Source organism: Bos javanicus, chromosome 4 (assembly GCF_032452875.1).
Source record: "Bos javanicus breed banteng chromosome 4, ARS-OSU_banteng_1.0, whole genome shotgun sequence".
In the NCBI taxonomy this organism is placed as follows: domain Eukaryota; kingdom Metazoa; phylum Chordata; class Mammalia; order Artiodactyla; family Bovidae; genus Bos; species Bos javanicus.
The window spans coordinates 38,375,125-38,400,749 of NC_083871.1; the positions used below are offsets into that span (position 1 = coordinate 38,375,125).

The 25,625-nt window shown below is 35.2% G+C and overlaps 1 protein-coding gene across 1 annotated transcript in view; it reads left to right on the top strand.

The window, feature by feature from the left end:
• PCLO (piccolo presynaptic cytomatrix protein) overlaps positions 1-25,338 on the top strand; it is a 389,810-nt gene extending 364,472 nt beyond the window's left edge. The window contains exons 23-25 of the mRNA XM_061413775.1: positions 18,035-18,169; positions 18,614-18,759; positions 20,660-25,338. Of these exons, the coding sequence (XP_061269759.1) occupies positions 18,035-18,169; positions 18,614-18,759; positions 20,660-20,800 (422 nt within the window). The 3' untranslated portion in view covers positions 20,801-25,338. The remainder of the gene's footprint in view (positions 1-18,034; positions 18,170-18,613; positions 18,760-20,659) is intronic.
• The last annotated feature ends 287 nt before the right edge of the window (positions 25,339-25,625 follow it).

Sequence of the window (25,625 nt, forward strand, 5' to 3'; positions counted from 1 at the left end):
GGCTTGGAGAATTTTGAGCATTACTTTGCAAGCATGTGAGATGAGTGCAACTGTGCAGTAGTTTGAACATTTTTTGGCATTGCTTTTCTTTGGGATTGGAATGAAAACTGACATTATCCAGTCCTCTGGCCACTGTTGACTTTTCCAAATTTGCTGGCATATTGAGTGCAGCACTTTCACAGCATCATCTTTTAGGATTTGAATAATTCAGCTGGAATTCCATCACCTCTACTAGCTTTGTTGGTAGTGATGGTTCGTAAGGCCCACTTGACTACACATTCCAGGATGTCTGGCTCTAGGTGAGTGATCACACCATCCTGCTTATCTGGGTCATGAAGATCTTTCTTGTATAGTTTTTCTGTGTATTGTTGCCACCTCTTATTAATATCTTCTGCTTCTGTTAGATCCATACCACTTCTGTCCTTTATTGTGCTTCCTATATTTTATATTTTAAATTTGGTCACTTTATTCTTCCAGTTGCTGTCTCATTTCCTTATTTGGGCAATTGCCAAATTCTTGAAGATTTTACCTCTTAAGAGTTTTTAAAATGTCTTCCTTCTTTTCCATTCCAGTGACTGCCCAATTTTAGGTTTTAATCACATCTCACCCAGAGAAGTTTCTAGTCTCCTAACTGTTCTCTTCACCTGCAGTATCATCATCTTCAAAATCACCTTTGATAGCACTAATGTGGCTTTTTCACTCTCCAGTGTAAACGTTTCTGTGGACCCCTATTGGCTACCTGACTCTCATTGCTCATGTGTGCTCAGTTGTGTCCAACTCTTTTCACCTCTATGAACTGTACCCCGCCAGGGGATCTTCCCAAACCAAGGAGGGATCAAACTTGTGTTTCCTGTATTGGCCGGTGGATTCTTTACCACAGAGCTACCTGACTCTAGAAAGAGTCTATTAATAATACAACAAAATAATAATACAATGAGCCCTGCCTTCAACTTCTCCAGTTTATTTCCTGGCATGTCCTAGTGTTTGATTGGATATATTACATCCTTTATATCTACATCCTGTTACATGAAGAATTGATGCTTTTGAACTGTGGTGTTGGAGAAGACTCTTGAGAGTCCCTTGGACTGCAAGGAGATCCAACCAGTCCATCCTAAAGGAGATCAGTCCTGGTGTTCATTGGAAGGGCTGATGCTAAAGCTGAAACTCCAATACTTTGGCCACTTCATGCGAACAGTTGACTCACTGGAAAAGACCCTGATGCTGGGAGGGATTCGGGGCAGGAGGAGAAGGGGACAACAGAGGATGAGATGGCTGGATGGCATCACTGACTTGATGGACGTTGAGTTTGAGTGAACTCCGGGAGTTGGTGATGGACAGAGAGGCCTAGCGTGCTGCGATTCATGAGATCGCAAAGAGTCAGACACAACTGAGAGACTGAACTGAATGGAACTGAAGTGATACCGTATGTGGGCTTCCCATGTAGCACGAATGGTAAAAAAAACCTTCCTGCCAATGCAGGAAACATAAGAGAGGCAGGTTCAATCCTTTGGTCAGGAAGGTCCCTTGGAGTAGTGCACAGCAATCCACTCCAATATCCTTGCCTGGAGAATCCCATGGACAGAGGAGATTGGTGGGCTACAGTCCAAGGCATTGCAAAGAGTCAGACATGACTGAAGTGACTTAGCATGTACGCATACCATATTTATATCTTGGAAGACCAAAATTCCTTACATTTGCTCATGCTGTTTACTTAGTATGATCTCCCCTTCTCAAATGGCTTTATCTTGGAAAACATATGTTCATCTTTTGAGGCTCAGTCTTCACCTTGACTTTTCTAAGAACCTATTTATGGAGCAAACTCCACCTGACTCTGTTAGGGAAGTCTTCTTTCTGTACCATCAGCACCCCTAAAACTTTTTCCTCTGACTCTGTGAACTACCCCCAGGCCCTTATGACAAGGGCTTTTCTCTCCCTTTCTCTTTTTTGCTTAAGTGAGGACCTACTGAACTGAACTGAACTGAGAAATTATTATACTAAGTGAAGTAATTCAGACAAGGACAAATACCATATGATATCACTTAAATGTGTAATCTAAAAAAAATACAAATGAACCTATATACAGAACAGAAATAAAATCAGACATAGAAAAACAATTTATGGTTACCAAAGGGGAAAGGCAAGTAGGAAAGGAAAAAATTAAGAGGCTGGGATTAACATATACACACTATTATATAAAATAGATAAACAAAAGGGATTTACTATACAACATAGGGAACTATATCCAATATCTTATAATAACCTATAATGGAAAATAATCTGAAAATATGTATATATGTGTAACTAAATCACAATATTGATTGTGAATTTTGCACAATATTGTGAATTAGGTGATAAAGTTCAAGCAAGTATTTTGGGGCAAAGCAAGGTAAGACTGATAAAAAGGGGAATTGGAGCAGCAAATATATACACATACAGTACAAGTAGGTTGAGAATACAAAGTTGAGGTAGAATTATTGTATATTATTTTGCTTAGCATGCCAGTTAGGACAAGGGAGACAAAGTGCTTATTGCAAAAACCGAATGAGAAATGGTTTTATAGAATGGAACATTAGTTAAATAAAGTGGGGAATCAGTTGAAACTGACAGGAGGATAAAAATTCCTGTGTGTTAATAGTGGCAGAATTAATCTAAGCAGAAAGGAAGCAAAATGATATAAATAACGTAGTGGGCCAGTGTAAGCATATGACTCTCATAATCAACTGTCATTTAGGTGGTTTTTTCAGGTTTTTGCAGAGGTTACCTGACTGCCTGATCACATCCACTCCTGTGAGAAACTGGAGATTATTCTACAGTGGGATGGCAGCTTCACTCTTACCAACAAAACTGTTTTTCTCATAGGAGCTTCTAGTGTCCCTCACATTATGCTATTATCTGATTTTATTTTCTAAAATCATTACATGATGATGTTAAGATTTTTCTGTAAATAGAAAATATACCCACTTCTCCTAAGTGGGTAATCTTCCTGGTTTTAGATCAAAGGTCAGAAGTTTAGATAGGAGGTCTAAACAATGCCTGTCTTCTTAAACTTAATGCATCTCTAGAAAAGAATATTCAGTTCAGTTCAGTTGCTCAGTCGTGCCAACTCTTTGCGACCCCATGGACTGCAGTACACCAGGCTTCCCTGTCCATCACCAACTCCTGGAGCTTGCTCAAACTCATGTCCATCGAGTCCGGGATGCCGTCCAACCATCTTATCCTCTGTCGTCCCCTTCTCCTCCTGCCTTGAATCTTTCCCAGCATCAGGGTCTTTTCCAGTGAGTAAAGAACACTGGAGAAGGAAATGGCAACCCACTCCAGTATTTTTTCCTGGAGAATCCCATGGACAGAGGAGCCTGGTGGGCTATGGTTCATGGGGTTGCAAAGAGTCGAACATGACTGAGCAACTAACACTAATCATACCAGCTCTCCTATTTCATTCCTTTTAGGATTTTTTTTCCTGATGCATTTGAGAGGTGTTTCATAACTGCAAATATTTAAAATGTAATGTCCTTTTAGGGTTTCAATTTCTATTCCTTAACAGCTAATGTTTTTTGTTGTTTTAGTTTGGTTTGTTTGTTTTTTGGTCCTATACAAGATAATGGATGGGAGGTTTTAATCAAAAGTTGTTTTGTTTTTAAAGAACTCTGGTTATTTTCAGTCACAGTAAAATGGATGCTAAGGAGCATGTACCACAGGGACCAAAAAAATGCCAAAACACTGGAGATCAATCAGAAGAATCTGTGTTTTTCTTTCTAAAATGACGTTCTTTCTGGCTTTGTCTCAGAAAGAAAGGCTTTCTTTATATAAGAAGACGGAAAGAATGTGCAGTCCTGCCCTACTTTCACAAAACTCTTAAATCACATTAGGCCCAAATGCCTGATTGTTGTATAAAATATCTCCTTGAATCTGGGTTATTTCAAATAAAGCCCTTAATGAAAGCTTACAGAACTCTTCTGCTCTGAAAAAAACATTTAATGAAAACATAACAAAATGCCTCTTTCAGCTGCACTCAGCCTTGAGACATGACCATGTACTAGGATGTCTCTCCCTGACTTTGAGTAACAGAGGCTTGTATATGCATATAAACAGAGAATGCAATTAATTCATTGACAAAATCATTTATTTGGGGAGAAACCATAAGTTTGAAAAAATCCCAGAAGAATCTCCAAATCTATGGCCTCAGCTTAATTAATTTATTTTTTTATATTTTTTATTATTTTTTTTTTTTTACTTTACAATATTGTATTGGTTTTGCCATACATCAACATGAATCCGCCACGGGTGTACATGTGTTCCCCATCCTGACCCCCCTCTCCCACCTCCCTCCCTATACCATCCCTCTTGGTCATCCCAGTGCATCAGCCCCAAGCATCCTGTGTCCTGTATCGAACCTGGACTGGCGATTCATTTCTTATATGATATTATACATGTTTTAATGCCATTCTCCCAAATCATCCCCCCCCTCCCTCTCCCACAGAGTCCAAAAGACTGTTCTATACATCTGTGTCTCTTTTGCTGTCTCACATACAAGGTTGTCATTACCATCTTTCTAAATTCCATATATATGCGTTAGTATACTATATTGGTGATTTTCTTTCTGGCTTACTTCACTCTGTATAATATGGCCTCAGCTTAATTTAATGGGAAGAGCATGGAGTCTCCTTTCTTAACGTACCTCAAGCCTGTTAAGTCACTTTCCAAAGAGTCAAATGAAAATGATACATGTTTTGTAGGTTTGCTGTAAAGATTAGAAAAAATTTTATAGATTCATCCATTAAACATCCAATATATTCTAGGTATCTTTTCTAGGCTAAAAAGACAAGGGTAAATAAGGCACAGTCTACACACTTTAAAGGTGGCAGCAGTCTATAGATTTAATATGCCTGAAATAGGAGAGTTGTTTAATAAATTGAATACATTGTTGATACCGTTCAAGTAAATTGTACCTCCCTACATGTAACAAATTGAGAAGTATATGAGTCACAAATTAATACTTTGGAAAGGAAATGGGTGAGCAAACGCTCACCCTGTCTGTACCTGGTCTTTCCAGTACAACTTCCCCACAAATCTTGAGCCACCCCCCCACCAAAAAAAATCCAAACTTTCCTCCCCTCAATATATACATAGTCACAAGTATACACGTGAATTTGGCACATCATCACTCACATAATAGATAATCAGGATTTTGGCAGTAACCTTGCGGTGTCTTGTTTGAAACATCTTTTTTAGCTATGTGATTTTTGCAAATTAGTTAACCAAGACTCTTGAGAGTCCCTTGGACTGCAAGGAGATCCAACCAGTCCATTCTGAAGGAGATCAGCCCTGGGTGTTCTTTGGAAGGAATGATGCTAAAGCTGAAACTCCAGTACTTTGGCCACCTCATGCCAAGAGTTGACTCATTGGAAAAGACTCTGATGCTGGGAGGGATTGGAGGCAGGAGGAGAAGGGGACGACAGAGGATGAGATGGCTGGATGGCATCACTGACTCGATGGACGTGAGTCTGGGTGAACTCCAGGAGTTGGTGATGGACAGGGAGGCCTGGCGTGCTGCGATTCATGGGGTCGCAAAGAGTCGGACACAACTGAGCGACTGATCTGATCTGATCTGAAACTTTGCAGTCTCCTTTCTTTAAAGTGAAGTTATTGATGCCTCTGTCTACTTCAAATGGTTTAGGACAAATGAGATAATGTGACTAAATTTTACATATGTTTCTTTAAAATTATTAACTTTGTATTGCCATCTAAAATATCATAGTAGTATTTATGCACTTGGTTATAAATAAGTGTATACTTAAACTGTGACAGAGTAGAAAATTATATTTCTTTAAATATATTTAGGATGAGGATTCATTTTGTTTGGAAAACCAAATATATTGAATTTCTTTATAAAGAAATTATTTATATCTTTTCATGAAGCATTTACAAATCCTGTCTTGGAAATTCTCTAACACTTTATTAATGGTATGTTTTTGTAAAAAGTACTGGATCCAAGAATTTAGGGTCATCTGTTATATACAGAGGTAGAAAAGGAGTCAGATAATGGAGCTGCTATGTGGTGTCATTCTCATTGTATAAGCAAGCTGATTTATGGAGAGTCAGCTTCATGAGGGTACTTGAAATAGAATTTAATGTACTACAGAAGGAAGAAATTAGTTCATTTTGCTTCTTCCCCCTTTCAAACATTAAATTACTAGGATAAGCCTTTAAAACTATGACTCTTCACTCCTCAGTCCTACACATATAATATTCTATGCCTTTGTCCAGAATTCTGAGAACTAAGTTTAAAACATATGAATGGCTTGAATACAGCCTCTAGAAAATAGTGATTTACTAGGAGATAAAATTCATTACAGATAAGATTACCAGACTTGTTAAAAGATCTATAGCTTTTCCCTGCTACTCAAGGACAAGGTATAAAGAAAAAGGAAGTGCCAATTTTAGATAATTATTGGGTACCACTGTTAAATTAGTGAGTACCATTTGAACTTCTGGAAGAGAGAGGTATAATTTCAGCATCGAAGGTAAAATTTATCATAGACTCTAGGGTAGGGTTGATATACATGGTTGGAAATTATAGAGGACTGTTGAATAGAACAAATTATAGTTAGCTTACTTCCTCTCTCTAACAGGCTCAGTGAAGTAGAAGACATTTTTTTTTTAAAGAAATTTCCTTTTACAAAGTATTGATTTATATGACTATGCCAAGACACGTTTTTTTTGTTTTGTTTTGTTTGCTTGCTTTGAATAGATTGAGCAATTGGCCTATTGGTATAGATAACACATGCTAGGTCTAAACTGTCAATTACTTCTAGAACTGGTCTTCCTTTGCATTAAATGTTGAGAAATAAGAATTAATGCTTCTTGAATTATTACCATTTTAGGCATTATGTTAATTTACCTTTGTTGTGGTAACATTTTTTTTAGCTCATCATTTAGACTTCAAACTGATAGGGTAAAAATAAGTGAAATGAAAAGCAATGTAATTATACATGAGGTAATATGCACCACTACTTTGGTTATTGACAGGTATTAGCACATGATCAAGATTTTCTGTAATGAGTAGATTTAGAATCTCCGAGTAAACAGACAAACTTATCTAGGATGGAAGATGTTTAGAAGAGGGCTAGGACTAAATAATCTTTAGATGACATCAGAAAATGTCTAAAAATATAGTATTCTATAAAGTGCACAGTGATATTATAAATAGTCTATAAATAAGCTTATTACATACTCTACTTTACAATATGAAGAAATACAAAGCAGAGACATTTGATGACTGGCCTGCCATCTCATGGGGTTAGAAGCCAGAATTCCTAGTATTTAAAATCCATCTTAATTCCATATTAAACTTTTCTTAGGTTTGGAATGAGTGATAGGAGCTAAGAAACAAATTATGAGGTGTTAGACAGTCAGAGCTAAATGTGAATCTTCCTAACACCAATTCATACTGCATTAGCTGACACCAGTAACCTGAAGCATTGTTATGTGGTATTTACTAATGAAAATTTGCAAATGCAAACACTGCCTCTAAAGAGATTGTTGCCTAAAATGGTCTCCTGTTGGCAAAAGGTGCTCAGATTGTAATATAATGCTTACAATTCTGGGAGAGAGTAAACCTCAAAGTGCACTCTATCCAGTTAAGTGTTAAAAATATGAATAACATAGTTAAAAAATATTTTTTTAATGAATTTACTTATTTTAAATTACTCTATATATTTAAGCCAGTTACATATAGAATCTCATATAATTAATGAATATTGCTGGAAGTATTTACTGCTGCTTTGTCCTTTCATATCAATAATCTGCATAACTGATCTAGTGTGTAAAGGAAGACTATAGCTTCCAGCTATTGTTTAACCAACTAAAATAATTGTTTGCTATGCCTCTTTTCTTTCTAAAGTCCTATGTCCAGGTAAGATAAAATAGCAAAAGAACTACTGAAAATTCTTTCATTCTGATAATTTTTTTAATATTTCATATGAATATTTCCATAAATGAGCCAATGTTTTTAAAAGTATTATTCATAAGAAAACATAAGGTGTTCATGAGAGAATAGAGACCTGTGCTTAAAACCAGAAGTTTAAATAGTTCTGCCTAGCACTTTAAATTTGACAAGTTACTTAAAATACTCAAGCCACTGTTTTCTCATCTGTAAAACGGGGATTACATCAACCTTATTTCTTGTTGTGAAATGATGATTGTATTTTGTTAATTGCAATGTTTTCTTAAAATATACCTTACTAAAATCACAAATTAGTTGGAGATCTAGATATAAGTATGTATATAAATATTCCATATAGATTCAAAAAACACAGCTTTTCAAAGATAAAATATATGTAAACTCTTTTTTAAGAAAACAGAAAAGTTGAAAGAACACTGCATATCTTAAAGGAGAATAAATCACAAGAGAGTGTGAAAAAAAAGAAAGCTGTGGAAGATAAAAATAAACCAATTTTACAGTTACACTTACTTCAGTTAACTAAAGAGATAAAGGGACACACACACAATTTTGTTAAAATTGAATTAAATTATTCCTGTTCTTTATCAAAAATGATTTATTGATTTTTAATCTAAGAAAACTAATACAGTGAAAACAAGACAAGCTTAATCTCAATAAGTATTTTAGACATGTAAAATATTTCAATAAATTTTAGCCATAGTCTATAAAAAATCTCACTAAGTTTAATAAACAAAGTTGAAAATATTAAGAGAGTAAGTAATTATGTATTTTAATACTACATTTCAAATTTTAATTGTATTAACTCTGCACAAAGGAAATCGATACTCTTATACTTTCTTCCACTTTTCCTCTTCCATTATGTATTGGTCTCCTGGATTTCTTCTTCAAATTTTCCATTCATTCCCTTTCTTCCTCTCTCTTTAATCTCTTTTTCTTTCACTCATTATTACAGGTTCTATATCCTTTACACAATCTTTGAAATATTTTAGGAAAGCAGTCTGTTACATTTTGGGGGAACTTAGTTTTTCCCCTGGATTTTTAAAAACACTTTCAGTATACTTGAAGTAGCTTAAGTTGGATATATCAGTATATGAACTTATGATCTCCAGGAATATACAATAGTCTTTTGACCCAGATGTTCACTCTTCTATTGTTTTAGGTAAATACATTTATATTTTAAATAGATCTTATTTTCTGTTCTCTTGAATTTAGTTTTTACTTTTTTTCTGGAGCAATTAATTATAACAGATCATATTTTTTGGTTCTAACATATCCATCATTATTCTGAAACTTCTTTACTCTTTATTTTTCTCTGTATCATCCTAAGCCTTTCTTCATTCTGTGACAATAGGATTGATTTCTATCTTACTTCATTTCGTTCCCAGGATGTGTCTAATGTATTAATAGCTTTTAAATGGGATTATTTGCATTTACCTCTCTTATCCCCATTTTCTGGAGAAGGAAATGGCACCCCACTCCAGTACTCTTGCCTGGAAAATCCCATGAACGGAGAAGCCTGGTAGGCTGCAGTCCATGGGATCGCTAAGAGTTGGGCACAACTGAGTGACTTCACTTTCTCTTTTCATTTTCACGCATTGGAGAAGGAAATGACAACCCACTCCAGTGTTCTTGCCTGGAGAATCCCGGGGATGGGGGAGGCTGGTGGGCTGCCGTCTATGGGGTCGCACAGAGTCAGACATGACTGAAGCGACTTAGCAGCAGCAGGAGCAGCATCCCCATTTTCACCCCACCTATCATTTTGTCATCTCATTTTTTAGCTATGCCCTCCATATCCCTCTTCCTTCTATTCCTTTTTTTTTTGAGTTGAAATATTGTTGATTTGCATGTTGTGTTAGTCTCTGGTGTATAGCAAAAGTGATAAACATGTATCTTTATAGTTGTATATACATATTTCTTTTTCATATTATTTTCCATTACGGTTTATTGTTGTTGTTTAATCTCTAAGTTGTGTCCAGGTCTTTTGTGACCCCATGGACTGAAGCCCACCAGGCTTCTCTCTCCAGGGATTTCCCAGGCAAGAATTCTAGAGTGGGTTGCCATTTTTTTCTCCAGGGGTTCTTCTCAACACAGGGATCGAACCTGCAGCTCCTGCTTGGCAGGCAGATTCTTTACCACTGAGTCACCTGGGAAGCCCTTATGTTTTATTACAGGTTATTGAGTATAATTCCTTAAGCTACATGGTAAGACCTTGTTTATTCTTTCATATATAATAGGGTACATCTGCTAATCCCAAACCATCCCCCTCCCAGTCCCCTCCCCTTTGGCAACTACAAGTCATTTCTCTATGTCTATGAGTCTGTCTATGTTTCATAAATAAGCTCATTTGTGTCATATTTTAAATTCTGCAAATAAGTGATATCATATGGTAATTGCCTTTCTCATTCTGACTTTATTTCATATAATAATCTCTAGGTCCATTGTGTTGCTGCAAAGGGCATTATTTCATTCTTTTCATGACTGAGTAATACTCCATTATATATATATTGATCACATCTTCTTTATCTATTCTTCTGTCCATGGACATATAAGTTGTTTCCATGTCTTTTGACTATTGTAAATAGTGCTGATATGAACATTGGGGTGTATGTATCTTTTTGAATCGTAATTTGTCCACAGATAAGCCCAGGAATGGGATTACCATATCATACAGTAACTCTATTTTTAGTTTTTTGAGGAACCTCTGTACTGCTTTCATAGTGGCCGTACCAGTTTACATTCCTACCGACAAAGTAGAAGGGTTTTCTTTTCTTTGCACTTTCTCCAGTATTTGTTATTTGTTGACATTTTAATAGTGTCCTTTCTGTTCAGTGTATGTTTGGTTTGCATTTCTTAAATAATTAGCAAGCAGTGTTGAGTATCTTTTCCTGTGTCTATTCAGTTAAGTTCAGTTGCTCAGTCATGTCCTACTCTTTGCGATTTCATGGACTGCAGCACACCAGGCTTCCCTGTCTATCACCAACTCCCAGAGCTTACTCAAACTAATGTCCACAGAGTCAGTGATGCCATCCAACCATCTCATCCTCTGTCATCCCCTTCTCCTCCTGCCTTCAGTCTTTTCCAGGATCAAGGTCTCTTCCAGGGAGTCAGTTCTTCGCATCAGGTGGCCAAAGTCTTGGAGTTTTAGCTTCAGCATCAGTCCTTCCAATGAGTATTCAGGAATGATTTCCTTTAGGATTGACCAGTTTGATATCCTTGCACTCCAAGGGACTCTCAGGAGTCTTTTCCAACAAGAATTCAAAAGCATGAATTCTTCAGCACTCAGCTTTCTTTATCATCCAACTCTCACATTCATACATGACTACTGGAAAAACCATAGCCTTGACTAGCCGGACCTTGTTGACAAAGTAATATCTCTGCTTTATAATATGCTGTCTAGGTTTGCCATAGCTTTTCTTCCAAGGAGCAAACATCTTTTAATTTCATGGCTGCAGTCACCATCTGCAGTGATTTTAGAGCCCAAAAAAATAAAGTCTGTCACTGTCTCCATTGTTTCCCCATCTATCTGCCATGAAGTGATGGGACCAGATGCCATGATCTTAGTTTTCTGAATGTTGTGTTTTAAGACAAATTTTTCACTCTCCTCTTTCACTTTTATCAAGTGGCTCTTTAGTTCTTCACTTTCTGCCATAAGGGTGGTGTCATCTGCATATCTGAGCATATTGATATTTCTCCCAGTAATCTTGATTCCAGCTTGTACTTCATCTAGCTGGCATTTTGCATGATGTACCCTGCATAGAAGTTAAATAAGCAAGGTGACAATAAACAGCCTTGACGTGCTCCTTTCCCGATTTGGAACCAGTCTATTGTTCCATGTCCAGTTCTAACTGTTGCTTCCTGACCTGCATACAGATTTCTCAGGAGGCAGGTCAGGTGGTCTGGTATTCCCATCTCTTTAAGAATTCTCCACAGTTTGTTGTGATCCACACAGTCAAAGGCTTTGGCGTAGTCAATAAAGCAGAAGTGGATGTTTTTATCTTGCTTTTTTAATGATCCAGTGGATGTTGGCAATTTGATCTCTGGTTCCTCTGGCTTTTCTAAATCCAGCTTGAACTTCTGGAAGCTCACAGTTCATGTATTGCTGAAGCCTGGCTTGGAGAATTTTGAGCAATACTTTACTAGCGTGTGCTGCTGCCGCTGCTAAGTCACTTCAGTCGTGTCCGACTCTGTGCGACCCCATAGACAGCAGCCCACCAGGCTCCCCCGTCCCTGGGATTCTCCAGGCAAGAGTACTGGAGTGGGGTGCCATTGCCTTCTCCTTACTAGCATGTGAGATGAGTGCAATTGTGTGGTAGTTTGAGCGTTCTTTGGCATTGCCTTTCTTTGGGATTGGAAAGAAAACTGACCTTTTCCAGTCCTATGGCCACTGCTGAGTTTTCCAAATTTGCTGGCATATTGAGTGCAGCACTTTCACAGCATCATCTTTCAGGATTTGAAATAGCTCCACTGGAATTCCATCACCTCCACTAGCTTTGTTCGTAGTGATGCTTTCTAAGGCCCACTTGGCTTCACATTCCAGGATGTCTGGCTCTACACCGTCGTGATTATCTGGGTCATGAAGATCTTTTTTGTACAGTTCTTCTGTGTATTCCTGCCACCTCTTCTTAATATCTTCTGCTTCTGTTAGGTCCATACCATTTCTGTCCTTTATTGTACCCATCTTTGCATGAAATGTTCCCTTAGTATTTCTAATTTTCTTGAAGCGATTTCTAGTTTTTCCCATTCTATTGTTTTCCTCTATTTCTTTGCATTGATCACTGAAGAAGGCTTTCTTATCTCTCCTAGCTATTCTTTGGAAGTCTGCATTCAGATGGGTATATCTTTCCTTTTCTCCTTTGCCTTTCACTTCTCTTTTCTCAGCTATTTGTAATTTGCCTCCTCGGACAACCATTTTGCCTTATTGCCTTTCTTTTTCCTGGGTATGGTTTTGATCACTGCCTCCTGTACAATGTCACAAAATTCCATCCATAGTTCTTCAGGCACTCTATCAGATGTAACTCCTTAAATTTATTTGTCACTTATAATCATAAGGGATTTGATTTAGGTCATACCTGAATGGTCTATTGGTTTCCCCTAGTTTCTTCAATTTAAGTCTGAATTCAGCAATAAGGAGTTCATGATCTAAGCCACAGTCAGCTCCTGACCTTGTTTTTGCTGACTGCATAGAGCTTCTTCATCTTTTGGCTGCAAAGAATATAATCAGTCTGATTTTGGTATTGACCATCTGGTGACATCCATGTGTAGAGTCATCTTTTGTGTTGTTGGAAGAGGGTGTTTGCTATGATCAGTGTAATCTCTTGGCAAAACTCTGTTAGCCTTTGCCCTGCTTCACTTTGTACTCCACGGCCAAATTCGCCTGTTACTCCAGGTATCTCTTGACTTCCTACTTTGCATTCCAGTCCCCTGTAATGAAAAGGACATCTTTTTTGGTTGTTAGTTCTAGAAAGTCTTGTAGGTCCTCATAGACCTCTTCACCTTCAGTTTCTTCAGCATTACTGGTCGGGGCATAGATTTGGATTACTGTGATATTGAATGGTTTGCCTTGAAACTGAGCAGAGATCATTCTGTTGTTTTTGAGATTGCACCCAAGTACTGCATTTCAGATTCTTTCATTGACTATGAGGGCTACTCCATTTCTTCTAAGGGATTCTTACCCATAGTAGTAGATATAATGGTCTAAGTTAAATTCACCCATTCCAGTCCATTTTAGTTCACTGATTCCTAAAATGTCTATGTTCACTCTTGACATCTCCTGTTTCACCACTTCCAATTTGCCTTGATTCATGGACCTAACATTTCAGGTTCCTATGCAATATTGTTCTTTATAGCATTGGACTTACTTCCATCACCAGTCACATCCACAGCTGGGTGTTGTTTTTACTTTGGCAAATGTATCTGTTCACCGTCTGTATGTCTTCTTTGGAGAAATGTCTACATATGTCTTCTACTCACTTTTTTATTGGGCTGTTTTGGGCTTTTGTTGTTGTTGTTGTTATTGAGTTGTATGAGCTATTTGTATTTTTTGGAAATTAAACCTTTGTCAGTTGCATCATTTGCAAATATTTTCTCCCAGTCCATAGATTGTCTTTTAATTTTGTTTATGGTTTCATTTGCTGTGCAAAAGCTTGTAAGTATGATTAGGTCTCATTTGCTTATTTTTACTTTTATTTCTATTGCCTTGGGACACTGTCCTAAGTAAACATTAATGTTATTTATGTCAGAAAATGTTTTGCCTGTGTTTTGTTGTAGGAGTTGTATTGTGTATTTTGAGTTTATTTTTGTGTATGGTATGGGGGTGTGTTCCAACCTCGTCGATTTACATGTGGCTGTCCCGCTTTCCCAGCAGCACTCCACACAAAAACTCCTCGAACTGATAAATGAATTCAGCAAGATAGCAAGATACAAGATTAACATACAGAAATCTGTTGCAGTTGTTTACACTAGCAATGAATATCAGAAAGAGAAAGTTTAAAAAAAATCCCTTTTAAAGTAGAATAAACCTGTTCAAGGAGATTAAAGGCTTATACACTAAGAACTATAAAACAGTAATAAAGGAAATTGAAGATAATTCAAAGAAATAGAAAAATATTCCATGATCTTGGATTGGATGAATTAATATTGTTAAAATGATAATGCTGCCCAAAGCAATCTACTGATTTAATGTGATCTCTATCAAATTACCCATGACATTTTTCACAGAGCTAGAGCAAATAATCCCAAATTTATATGGAACCATAAAACACTCAGAATTGCCAAAGCAATCCTGAGGAAAAAGAACAAAGCTAGAGGCATAACCCTCCTAGACTTCAGACAATATTACAAAGCTACAGTAATCAAAACAGCATAGTATTGGTACCAAAACAGATATTCAGATAAATGGAACAAATAGAGAGCCCAAAAATAAACCCACACACCTACAGTCAGTTAATCTACAGCAATGGAGCCAAGAATATACAGTGGAGAAAAGACAATGTTCTTTCTACTCGTAATCAGAGCTATGTGCCATGTTGTAGGATAAATATCTTCTCTGGAGTAGGATTAATTTCTATTTAGCTGTATTATTAATACAGCTAAAATGGAAGTTTTGGGAAACTAAGAGACCTGGAGGCTGGTCAAAGAAATTTTTATTGCTACTTTGCTCTCTATTCCAAACAAGATTACGTAACACCCTCACGTGTCCTCTCTGTGTGTGTTGTCTCCTTTGGTTCAAAGGCTCAAGATGATCTGGCGTTACTGTCTCTCCCATCCACCAATCTCCCCCAACCTGTGGAGGGAGTGGACATAGAGGTTTTTGTCACAATCCATGCATTTGATTTCAATGACAAAGGCATTTTGTAGCTATAAAAGGATAAGCATGATTGATAGTGATAACTCATAATTAATGCATACATCCTTTGAGACCACCTCAGTAGACATGTCTCTTTTTTACTTTTAGTAGAAACAGTAAAGAACAAGCTGGAACCGTCTTTGAGTAGGAAAAACTTAACAAGAGCTTCACAAGTATCACACTATGGAGCATGTGAATTTAACCTTCCAAGAAAAAAATAGGCAATGTGATGATTTGAGAATGTTAGTTAACAAGTTTTTAATTCCACCTTTCTTCAGAAGTGAGAAAGTGAAAACAACAACAACAAATTTTATATGCTGGCAAGTTGGAGTTTCTAAACCTACCACCTATAACCATGAATTTTTTCCAGAAAAATTAGTTTTGTTTTTTTCCTTTCATCATGCTAATTGATGTGATCATTTCTGACTTTAGCTCCTATTAGCTTCAAATAGTTGGGGTGTTGTCCTTGACTCCCTCCCTATCATTTAGAATACTCTTTTATTCCCCTCCATCTCAGTTACAGTTTGAGGAATGGAGCAGTATTAGTTCTGTCTGATTTCTTATGGGTTTGGAGGAAAGAAATATAACTGTTTTACAGATAAAGTTGCTGCCCTGATTGATGAGGTTTTGCTCTCGGTCTTGAGATTTGAATGAAAAATAAATTTTTTGCAGCATTCACTTAACAAAGTCCATGGTACATTCAGCAGCCATTTTCTAAAAAATTAACAAAATGAATTTGTCACTTTAAGAAAACAATGACAGTAGTTGTTGTCAATGACAAAAATCAACTTCTAAGTAAAAATGAAATTTTCTAAAACTTTTATCTGCTTCCCTGAGCTTGACAGCTTTTCATAATTCAGACTTTTTTCATGATATGGGTGGTGATATTAACAAAAGTGTTTTTAATATTGTATGAATTGTGTCAGATTTTTGAAGACCTACATAACTCAATAGACCATTATTTTACAAAATAAATAGTATATGATGTTACCAATTCAGGTAAAGTTAAATGATCCATTCGAGGTACAAGATAGACTATAGTATTTTAAAGTAAAAGTACAAAAAAAGTTCATTGATATGGTTTCAGATTCTACATTTCCATTAATCTTTAAAAAAAAGAAACACTACTTTTCATGTTTTGGTAGTATCAAAGATTGTCCACAGTTATCTGAAAAGGATACTAAAATACTTCTTCCTTTTCCAACTATGTATATATGTAAGACCATCATGTATTTCAACTAATACAACATATTGAACTGGATTTAATGTAGAAACAAGTATGAGAATTCAGCCATCCACTATTAAGCCAAGTACAGATAATTACATTAATCTGTACATGCCTCACTGTTTTTTTAAATTATGGTTATTTTTCATTAAAATCCCTACTTACAGGTATATTCTTGTCATTTTAATGGAACCAATGAATAAATATTTGTAAATGTATACTTTTATTTTTTAATTAGAAACTTTAATGTTCTTTGAGGACCAGTGTTTTCTTTTTGTAATATAAAGAAAGCCTGAGATTGAAACATATGAGAACAAATGATCTACATCCGTGTTAAAGACCTTCACTGGATTTCAATTGTTCTAAAGATAAAATGCAAATTCTAAACATAGCACCACTTAACAGTATATTATAATCCCATGAATATTTATTTAGTTCCTTGGTCCAGTGATGTTGCCTTTTGTGGACACACTGTTCCTTCTCTTTAGGATGTTCTTCTCCATCCATATCACCTAGTTAATGCTTTCTTATTCTTCTGGTTTCAGCTCATGAAGTTCTTTCCTAGACTTTATTGTAACCTTGCTTTTATACATCAGAACATCTTCTCTCTCTCTAATTGTACCTTTACTGAATAAATTATTTCACTGAAGTACTTCTTCCCAATAGACTGAAAAACCATAAAACCAGTAAGCATGTGTATGATGGCTTACCATTGTATCCATTCTTCCTAACAGAGTGCTTATCACAAAGTAGAGTGGGAAATAAAATATTTGTTGGTGAATGAGTAAGTGAATAAATGTATGAATCAATATAGGAGAGAAAATCCATTGAAATCAACATAGAGTTTGACCTAGCATGAATTGCTTCTTCACTAATATAAAGATCCAAGATAAATACTAGAAGAAGAATGTCTTGAATTCATTTAAATCACTCATATTTTTCCCTAGTGCAATTTTATTACTATATATTCTTGTTGGCCACTTCTCTTACAAAGAAAATAGAATGGAAGTAGATATAATATACAACTACATTTAGTTGTGTTAGCAAGTGTTCCTTTGTAAGCCTTGTAGGTAGTGAGCAACTGTTGGCAGACAGCTTCTTGTATTTCACTTGACTTAATGTTTGCTATAAATTAGAATTCTATTATTTGTATGTACGACTATCTTTCTACAGTCTCCTATTGTCTCATCTATTACCTCTTTTGTCCTAAAAATCTACAGTTGAGTGACACCTACTTACATTTCCTCCATACCTCTCATGTTACTAGCTTATCATTATACATAACATACCTCATTTTAAGTTTATAATTTATTAGTTTTCCTGTGAAACTTTCTACTCCTTAAGGGCTTGGACTGTATTCTGTTCATCTGTGTATCCATAGGATATGATAAGATGTTGAGCTCTTGGTAAACGCTCAAAAAATGAATGTACAAAAAACTTATTGAATGAACCAGTTAATATATGACATGACATATTCCTTAACTTTTTAATTAAATTGTTCCAGTTAAAACTCAGGTAATGGGAGAAATCAAGATTGCATTGAAGAAAGAAATGAAGACAGATGGGGAACAACTAATAGTTGAAATCCTACAGTGTAGAAATATTACCTACAAATTTAAATCTCCTGATCACTTACCAGGTATCTAATTTTATGATAATAAGCAATATAATGTATCTAAGAACTCCTTAGGAGAATGAACTAAATGCCCTAGAAAATGCTAACTAAAATTTGGACTGTGTATCAAATATATCTGAAAAAAAATATGAAATAAGAATTAATTTATAATCTTATAAATCTAATCTTATATAAAGCAAATTGATATTTTACTGGTTAAAAACTAGATTTTTTTCCAACATAAACTTAGAGTGATATATTTATTATACAAGTAAACATTTAAACTGCTAAGAAAATTGGTGTGTTTTAATTAGGTATATTTTAATTGCTCTATGTTGTCTGAAACAAGTTGTTCACAGTCTACTGGCTTTATGTAAAATGTAGGGAAGCTCCCAGTATACAATTATAATGCTAATTGTATAAATGTATTGTTAGTAGACACTTAATAAGCTGAATTCTTATTTTCAGATTTATATGTGAAACTATATGTGATGAACATATCTACCCAAAAAAAGGTGATCAAGAAAAAAACAAGAGTATGTAGACATGATCGAGAGCCTTCATTCAATGAGACTTTTAGATTCAGCCTAAGTCCTGCTGGACATTCTCTTCAGGTAACTCATACCATTCCTATTTTTAAATTTTCACCTATACTGTACTTATTTACTGTTTAATTATTCAATATTTATATGCCAATCATATACTATGTGACATTTTACAAGTTAATTTTAGAGGTAACTTTCCAGGGGCCCTTGAAAATTCCACAACCCATTCACCCCATCCAATTAGCCTCTATCTTACCTACTTAGTTTCATTTATACAGATTTTTTTTTCACACTCACTGCCACTAATCCTCTTTGGGTCTTCATCTTTATTATGCACATCATTTCAGCACTATACCTGGCCTACTTGCCATCACTATCTTATGCTTTTAATTCATTTTATCACACTACTGGCAGAGATATCTTTTAAAAACACTGACTAGATGACCCTCCAATGATTCACTGTTAGCCTGACCCATTCAGAATCCTCTAAAGTGAGTTATATGTATTTAATTTAATTGTATTCCATTTAATTTCATCTCTTTGTATACTTTTCCACTCACTCTTTACTTCAGTCACACCAGAATCTTCACATTCTTGGATTGTTTGCTTGTATTTTTCCTCCCCTTCAGTACTCCCTTCTTCATTTCTCTCCATCTCTTACAATATTCCACATCTTTCAATGTAAAGTCATCTCTTTACTGATGGCTGTGGTATACTTCATCACATCTTATTCACATGTTTTGCTTATCTTATTAGGCCATCACTCCCAGTTTTGCACAACCATTTATGTACTTACCTGCCACTGTTTTTGTACTATCAACTTCTCTGGTGCAAAGCTTGATTTTCATTGCTCTGTCTTCTGCAGCCTAGCACAATGCTTATACATAGTATGCCTTTGGTAGATGTAGAGACAAGGAATGAGAAAGGAGAAAGAGGAGGGAGGGTAATGATGAAAAATGTGGGACGAGAAGACCATGGTTTTGGTACTTAAATGAAGGCCTGTGCTGGAGACTAATGTAAGACATATTACAAAGCAAAAACTGCATTGAGAGGATTAACTGACATTACAGTTAAAGGGAATAATAAGATTAAAAGACACTCTGAAGTCTGTGTGAACAGATGTGTCAGGCACAGAGGCTGAGTAGTTAAAGAAGGGATAGAGGGAGAAAAAAATCATGAGTTTGTCTGAAATGTAATAAATTTGATGAGGGCAGGTCCAAATGAAATATATAATTAGGCAATTTGAAATCACAAAATCAAAGGCTTGAAAAGATAGAAGAGTAGATTTTGAAGTCAGAAACATAAAAGTAAATTTTGGCCAGGAATAAAGATGAATTATCTGAAGGAGATTCCAAAAAGAAAGAGAGAGAGTAAGAGAATTGTCAAGGATTAATGGCTGTCTCTACCTTGTCTCTACCTTTCTTTCAACTGATCCCTAAAAAAAAAAATTCTTGAGTTTGAGATCCCATGGAATTTCAACTAATGTAAATTCTACATATGACAAGAAACCACTTTAGAAGAGCTTACTATAGTAAAATCCCCAGTAAAGTAAATGGTATTTAAAATCAATGTTATGTTCTATCTGCCTTGTAAACTCTTACTTATTTACATACCACTCAAATAATTTTGTATTTGAGTTGGTTTTTCATAAACTAGTTAAGTTCTTTTCTGAAACTTTCTATCAATTTAAGCATAAACTGAGTTAGAATTAGCTGATAACACATATCTTATCTAGAATTCTGTCCTGCAGGATAGGTCTCTGCCTTTGGGAAATGTTGATGTGAATTAATTAATATTATGCAGATCATTTGAGGTCATCTTAGTTATTAGTTCTCCTACAAGGATGTCTGCTAATTCCTCTCACCCTCACCCTTTCTTGTCTGTGTTAGTTCTTTGATGTGTAAATGTCCATAAAAGAAGTTGAAAATGTACACACAAATAGATATATAATTTTGACTATTTTTTCTAGATTTTACTTTTTTCCAATGGAGGGAAGTTTATGAAAAAGACCTTGATTGGCGAAGCCTGTATCTGGCTTGACAAAGTGGATCTCAGAAAAAGAATAGTCAACTGGCACAAACTTTTGGTCAGTCCTACTCAAACCCACTGAAGAAATGTGTCTGCTCAGGGTATAGAAAGTGCTTTAAATAATCTTAATCGCGACTATAGTTGAATACTATTGGTTCTAAGCTGTTTTCAGGGGTAATCGTGAGAAGAGGAACAAAAAGCAAAAGCATACTGAAACCTTTGCAAATGTATGGTTGTGGAACATAGAAAAAAACTCAAAAGAAAAAGTCCATATATTGAAGACAAGAGAAAAAAAGGAGTTCTGAAACCTTGGATTTCTTATGGCTGTCACGAAAAACAGTGAGAGAAATTTTGATTACTTAATGCAAAACATTTTTGAGTAGAGTTGAGCTATAGCGAACTGAAGGCTGAGACTTAAAATTAATATGGTTTCTAACGCAGGCAAAAGTAATCCTTTATGCAGAAGAGCTTGGTTGAAAGGAAGGAACTGATGTAACAAATCTCAGTTTTCAAAAGTCTTTCTTCTTCATCTTCTCAGATAACTGTTTTGAGATTCTGACATAGGATACACCCACAGTGTGTATCCAGACTAGAAAGAAGTAAGGAGGACCAGAGATTTAGAAATTATAGTTTTTAGATCATGTTGTATAAGTTTTCTCTGTGTCTAAATGTTATAAGGGTGAACTACACCAATTTGGAATTCATGTTGTAAAAGCACATTTGTATAATTTGAAATCATGTATACTGAAAATAATACTAAGTAGAAATGGAATTACATGTATCTAGAAGTAAAGCCATGACTGGCTAATGGAAAAGAAGATTGTCCCATAAACTGTTGGAACCTTGGTTGAAAACATGAAAATCTCCATAAATAACCCTTAATCCAAGACATTTTCAATCTGCATACCAAAGGACCTAGATTAAATTGACATATTCTAGGAAGCATGATAACTTGTGCTTTGTGAAGTTGCAAATCAATGTACTATCCCACATATTTTCTTTCTCTGGAGTAATAATTGCACAGGGAGAAAGTTCTTCCTCTGGCAAACAAATCATACTAATCTGTGACATTGATTAATTGATGTCATTTCCTGCTCTTCCACAGTTTCTTTTTTCCTTACTATGTTAACTGATTGTAAAATGAAAACCCTGACACCAAATTCAAGTTCTCCCTAGTGCTCTATTGTCCTACTTTAGTGACAGTATCACAGTAATCCAGTTCATCAGTGTTGGGAAAATATGTGAAAAATCAATGTTATATTAAGGTGAAAGTGTTCTTTGAGCTACTTTAATAATATAGAATAAAAGGACAAACGTTTAAGTCATTAAAATGAAATATCCTCTTCCCCATCAACCAACAACATGAACAAGGAAGTTACATGGACTTAGAGGAGATGAACTCAGCTGGGATTCAAAGCCTGGCTTCAGGCCTTGGTTCTGCCACTAACTGTCACCGTGCACATGTCACTTAAACTCAATTTTCCTCAGTTTTCTTATTTGTGGGAAAATAGAATTACACATTCCTAACCTTCCTAATGGGATGTTGGGATGATCAAACTAAGTGATCTATGAGAAAAGATGAAAGCACATTTCCAAATGTAGTTTTATACACATAAGTGAGGAATAGGCATTATGCAGTTTTTTCCCCAATTTTGTATGTGAAAAAGCATCTTTGAAACCAATGGTAAGCAAAGACATGGATAAAAGCAGTATATTAACTCCAAAACCAATTTTCTTAAAATATGAACTTATATAAACTTTCATTTAACCAAAAAAGGTTAAAAAAATTTTTAATGTCAAAAACTTAATAAAAATAATTTACAAATTGGGTTATCATAAATTAAATAAATTATACTGATCTTATCCTATTCCCAAACCCACAAAAATAAATTGCTTCTCTGTGAATTCTGAGTTTAAAAGCTGCTTCTTTATTCAAGGGTGAAGTTTTAGTGGAATTAGAGAAATTTTCTAGAAACATATTGGTCAGATATTGAATTTTCTCATTTTTAAAGAAAAAACATACTTGAAATCTGACAGACATTGATTAAATTTAAGACATTAAAAATTAAATAATTTATAATAAACTCCATGTTACATATCTTTATTATATATAGAGGTATATAAATTCACTCCTTTCCGGTCTAGAAAAGGTAACAGTCACTTTTCTTCCCTCTACTTTGTAATCTCCCTCCCCTGACAATGCAATTTTATCATTGATTATTGCTGTAAAATGAGCATGTGGTGAGAGGATCACTAAGGATTTGATATTGCTAGAATTTTATTTTTAGAGACATCTAGATCTGCTGGTAGTTGCCATGGATATTTCCAGCAGAATTTAGCACTTTAGGGAGCTTATAATCATCACATAATTGGGGAAGGAAAGGGTTCAGGAAGATCTCCTGCTGACATAAAAAGGCTCTATTGTTTGTCCTTAAAAGGAGACTCTCACCCCCGTGGGTCCTCTTCTGCAGCCACTTACACCAGAAGTATGCATGAGAGGTTCATGACCAGTTAGCTTACTTCATTACAGTTGCCATTTCTTTTAAAATACACAAAAGCAGCTGCCACCAAAACAAAGATCATACCTTGGTAGCTATTTGACATGAGAGAGTAGGAATCTTACCATGACAGGGGACCCTCTATTCCAGAACTGGTGATGTGGCCAGGCCAATCAAGAGAGTTCATGACAGGGCTTCTTTTTGTGCACCAGCATCCCTCTTCAGAGAGTGTAAGATCCTGCCAAGCGTGCCAAGTTTGCAGCTGACCAAACACCTACATTGTACTGGAATTATTCTATGCAACACTGAACCTTATACAAATGCATTTCTTCTGATATTGATTACCCTTCTTACAACAAAACTGTTTCTTTTTTAATTGCAAATAGGGCTCGGTGTTTTTTACTTTTTTGTATATATCACAGCACATGATTTTCCACTTTTTATTTCATTTATTTTATTGGGATTAGCTTTTTTTATCCTAATAGAGACAAAGTTTGTAATCTCTAAATAACATGTGATCAATCCAATTACAGCACTTTTACCTTGAAGAGCATCTTAATTTTTCCCACAATTTCATTGAGTCATCAGACATAAGTTGCTTCTTGGTTTAAAATTTGGTCCCCAAGAAACCTTTAGCTGTGAAGCAAAAGCACAGAGTGAATTTTTACACAAGACAGGGATGTCTAGAATGGTCATTACAGACATAGATAATACTAAGAAGTTTGTGTTTCCCTGTTTTACTTAAGGTTAAGGAGACTTTTGGTGACTCTGAACTCTTTATTATTTCAGTTTAAAAGAAGAGTATCCAAGACTAAGAGGAAGTGATTGTCTTTGCTCCTTAATGTTGCCTATATTGTAATTAATCACATTAATAAATGCATATTTTCAGCATATCAGTGGATTTAATTTTATGGATCACACACATTAAAATAGTCATACTGTGGGAATATTATAGCTGGTAACCAGCTGATACTGATTCTTATTATAGGAACGGTTGTGATGATCATGGTGATAGAGGTAGTGAACTAGGTTGGTGGTGATGTGAAGTAAAATGAAATTATATACTATATTGTGCCCAATTTATTAGAAATGATTTGATCAGTGTTTCATTTCATTAAGATATCATAAAGATGTTTATAGTATTTTTTTACTTTATTATTTAAATCATAACTAACAATATTTTTAAAAACTTATTTTCATTGCTACAATGTCTAATATTCCAAAAGCAGCCAACTACAGCTATGTATGTGTTTATAACTCTATGTGTGACAGAGTGATTTTCCCTCTTTGAGCTTGAGCTGGAAGTAAAAGAAAGCTCAGTGAATAATTATGAGCTGTCTCTTTAATAATAACTTGCCTTTGATGTGACACAAGAATGAATGAGTGAAACAGATATTCTCATTGAATATGACACATTGATGTTTTCTGTATGTTCCATGTTGTTGTTATTATTAAAGACTCCCTTTAAATAAAAATCATTTAATCAAATGATTCCTTCTCTGAAAGGTAGATTGAGAGCATTTTCTTAATTCGTTACCCTGTACATAACTCTCCATTTGGTATACTAGACGAAGTTGAAATATTAATTCCCTGTGGCATTCAGCATGTGAATATGATTCTTGTTTGATTGTGTATGTATATTTGTTGGTGATGTGCTCAGGTGCTCCCACTACCAATTAATGTGTGTGCTGATATCCTAACAAAAACACATCCGATGTTAAAGGAAATAAGTTTCTTGTCTGAACTGAAGATAAAAACCTAATAAAATTGGTTTAAAAATAAAAAATAGAGTACTTGGAGATATGTCTTGTTTCTAACTATATGTTGCATGCCATGTTGGTGATTTGCTAATGTGTTCTTTTTTCTGTTCTACCCAAATCTCTCAAAAATCTAATGAACCATCTAATGAAATCTAATGAAAAATTCTTGGGCTAAAGGTTATATAAATTGAACTGAAATACATGAGAATTGTATAGAAATGCTTGTAAATCTGTCTTGAGTTTTACTCTATGTAAAAATATGTCTTGGTTTTGTGATTGTATACAAGATGTATCTTGATAACTTATGCAAATTGTGCTGTATAAAGGCTGTGGCCTCAGCCTTACTAATAAATATTGAAAATTCAACTTTGGCTGCCTGTTTTTATCAACTTGATATATTGATACTTAACATAGAAATAGAACTTTCTGGAATATTTTTTCTGAAAATTATATGATGAGTTCATTCACTCAGTTTAAAAAGTACATTTTAAACAGCACAAATACAGAAAACAGAATTAAATGTGTAACTTAATAAATTACTATATCAGACACTCTTAAAACAACCACCCAGATCAAGAAATTGAACTTTTAACATATTTGATACATTTTAATTCATTGAACTTGTTACTCTTATTAAGCCTTAAATTTA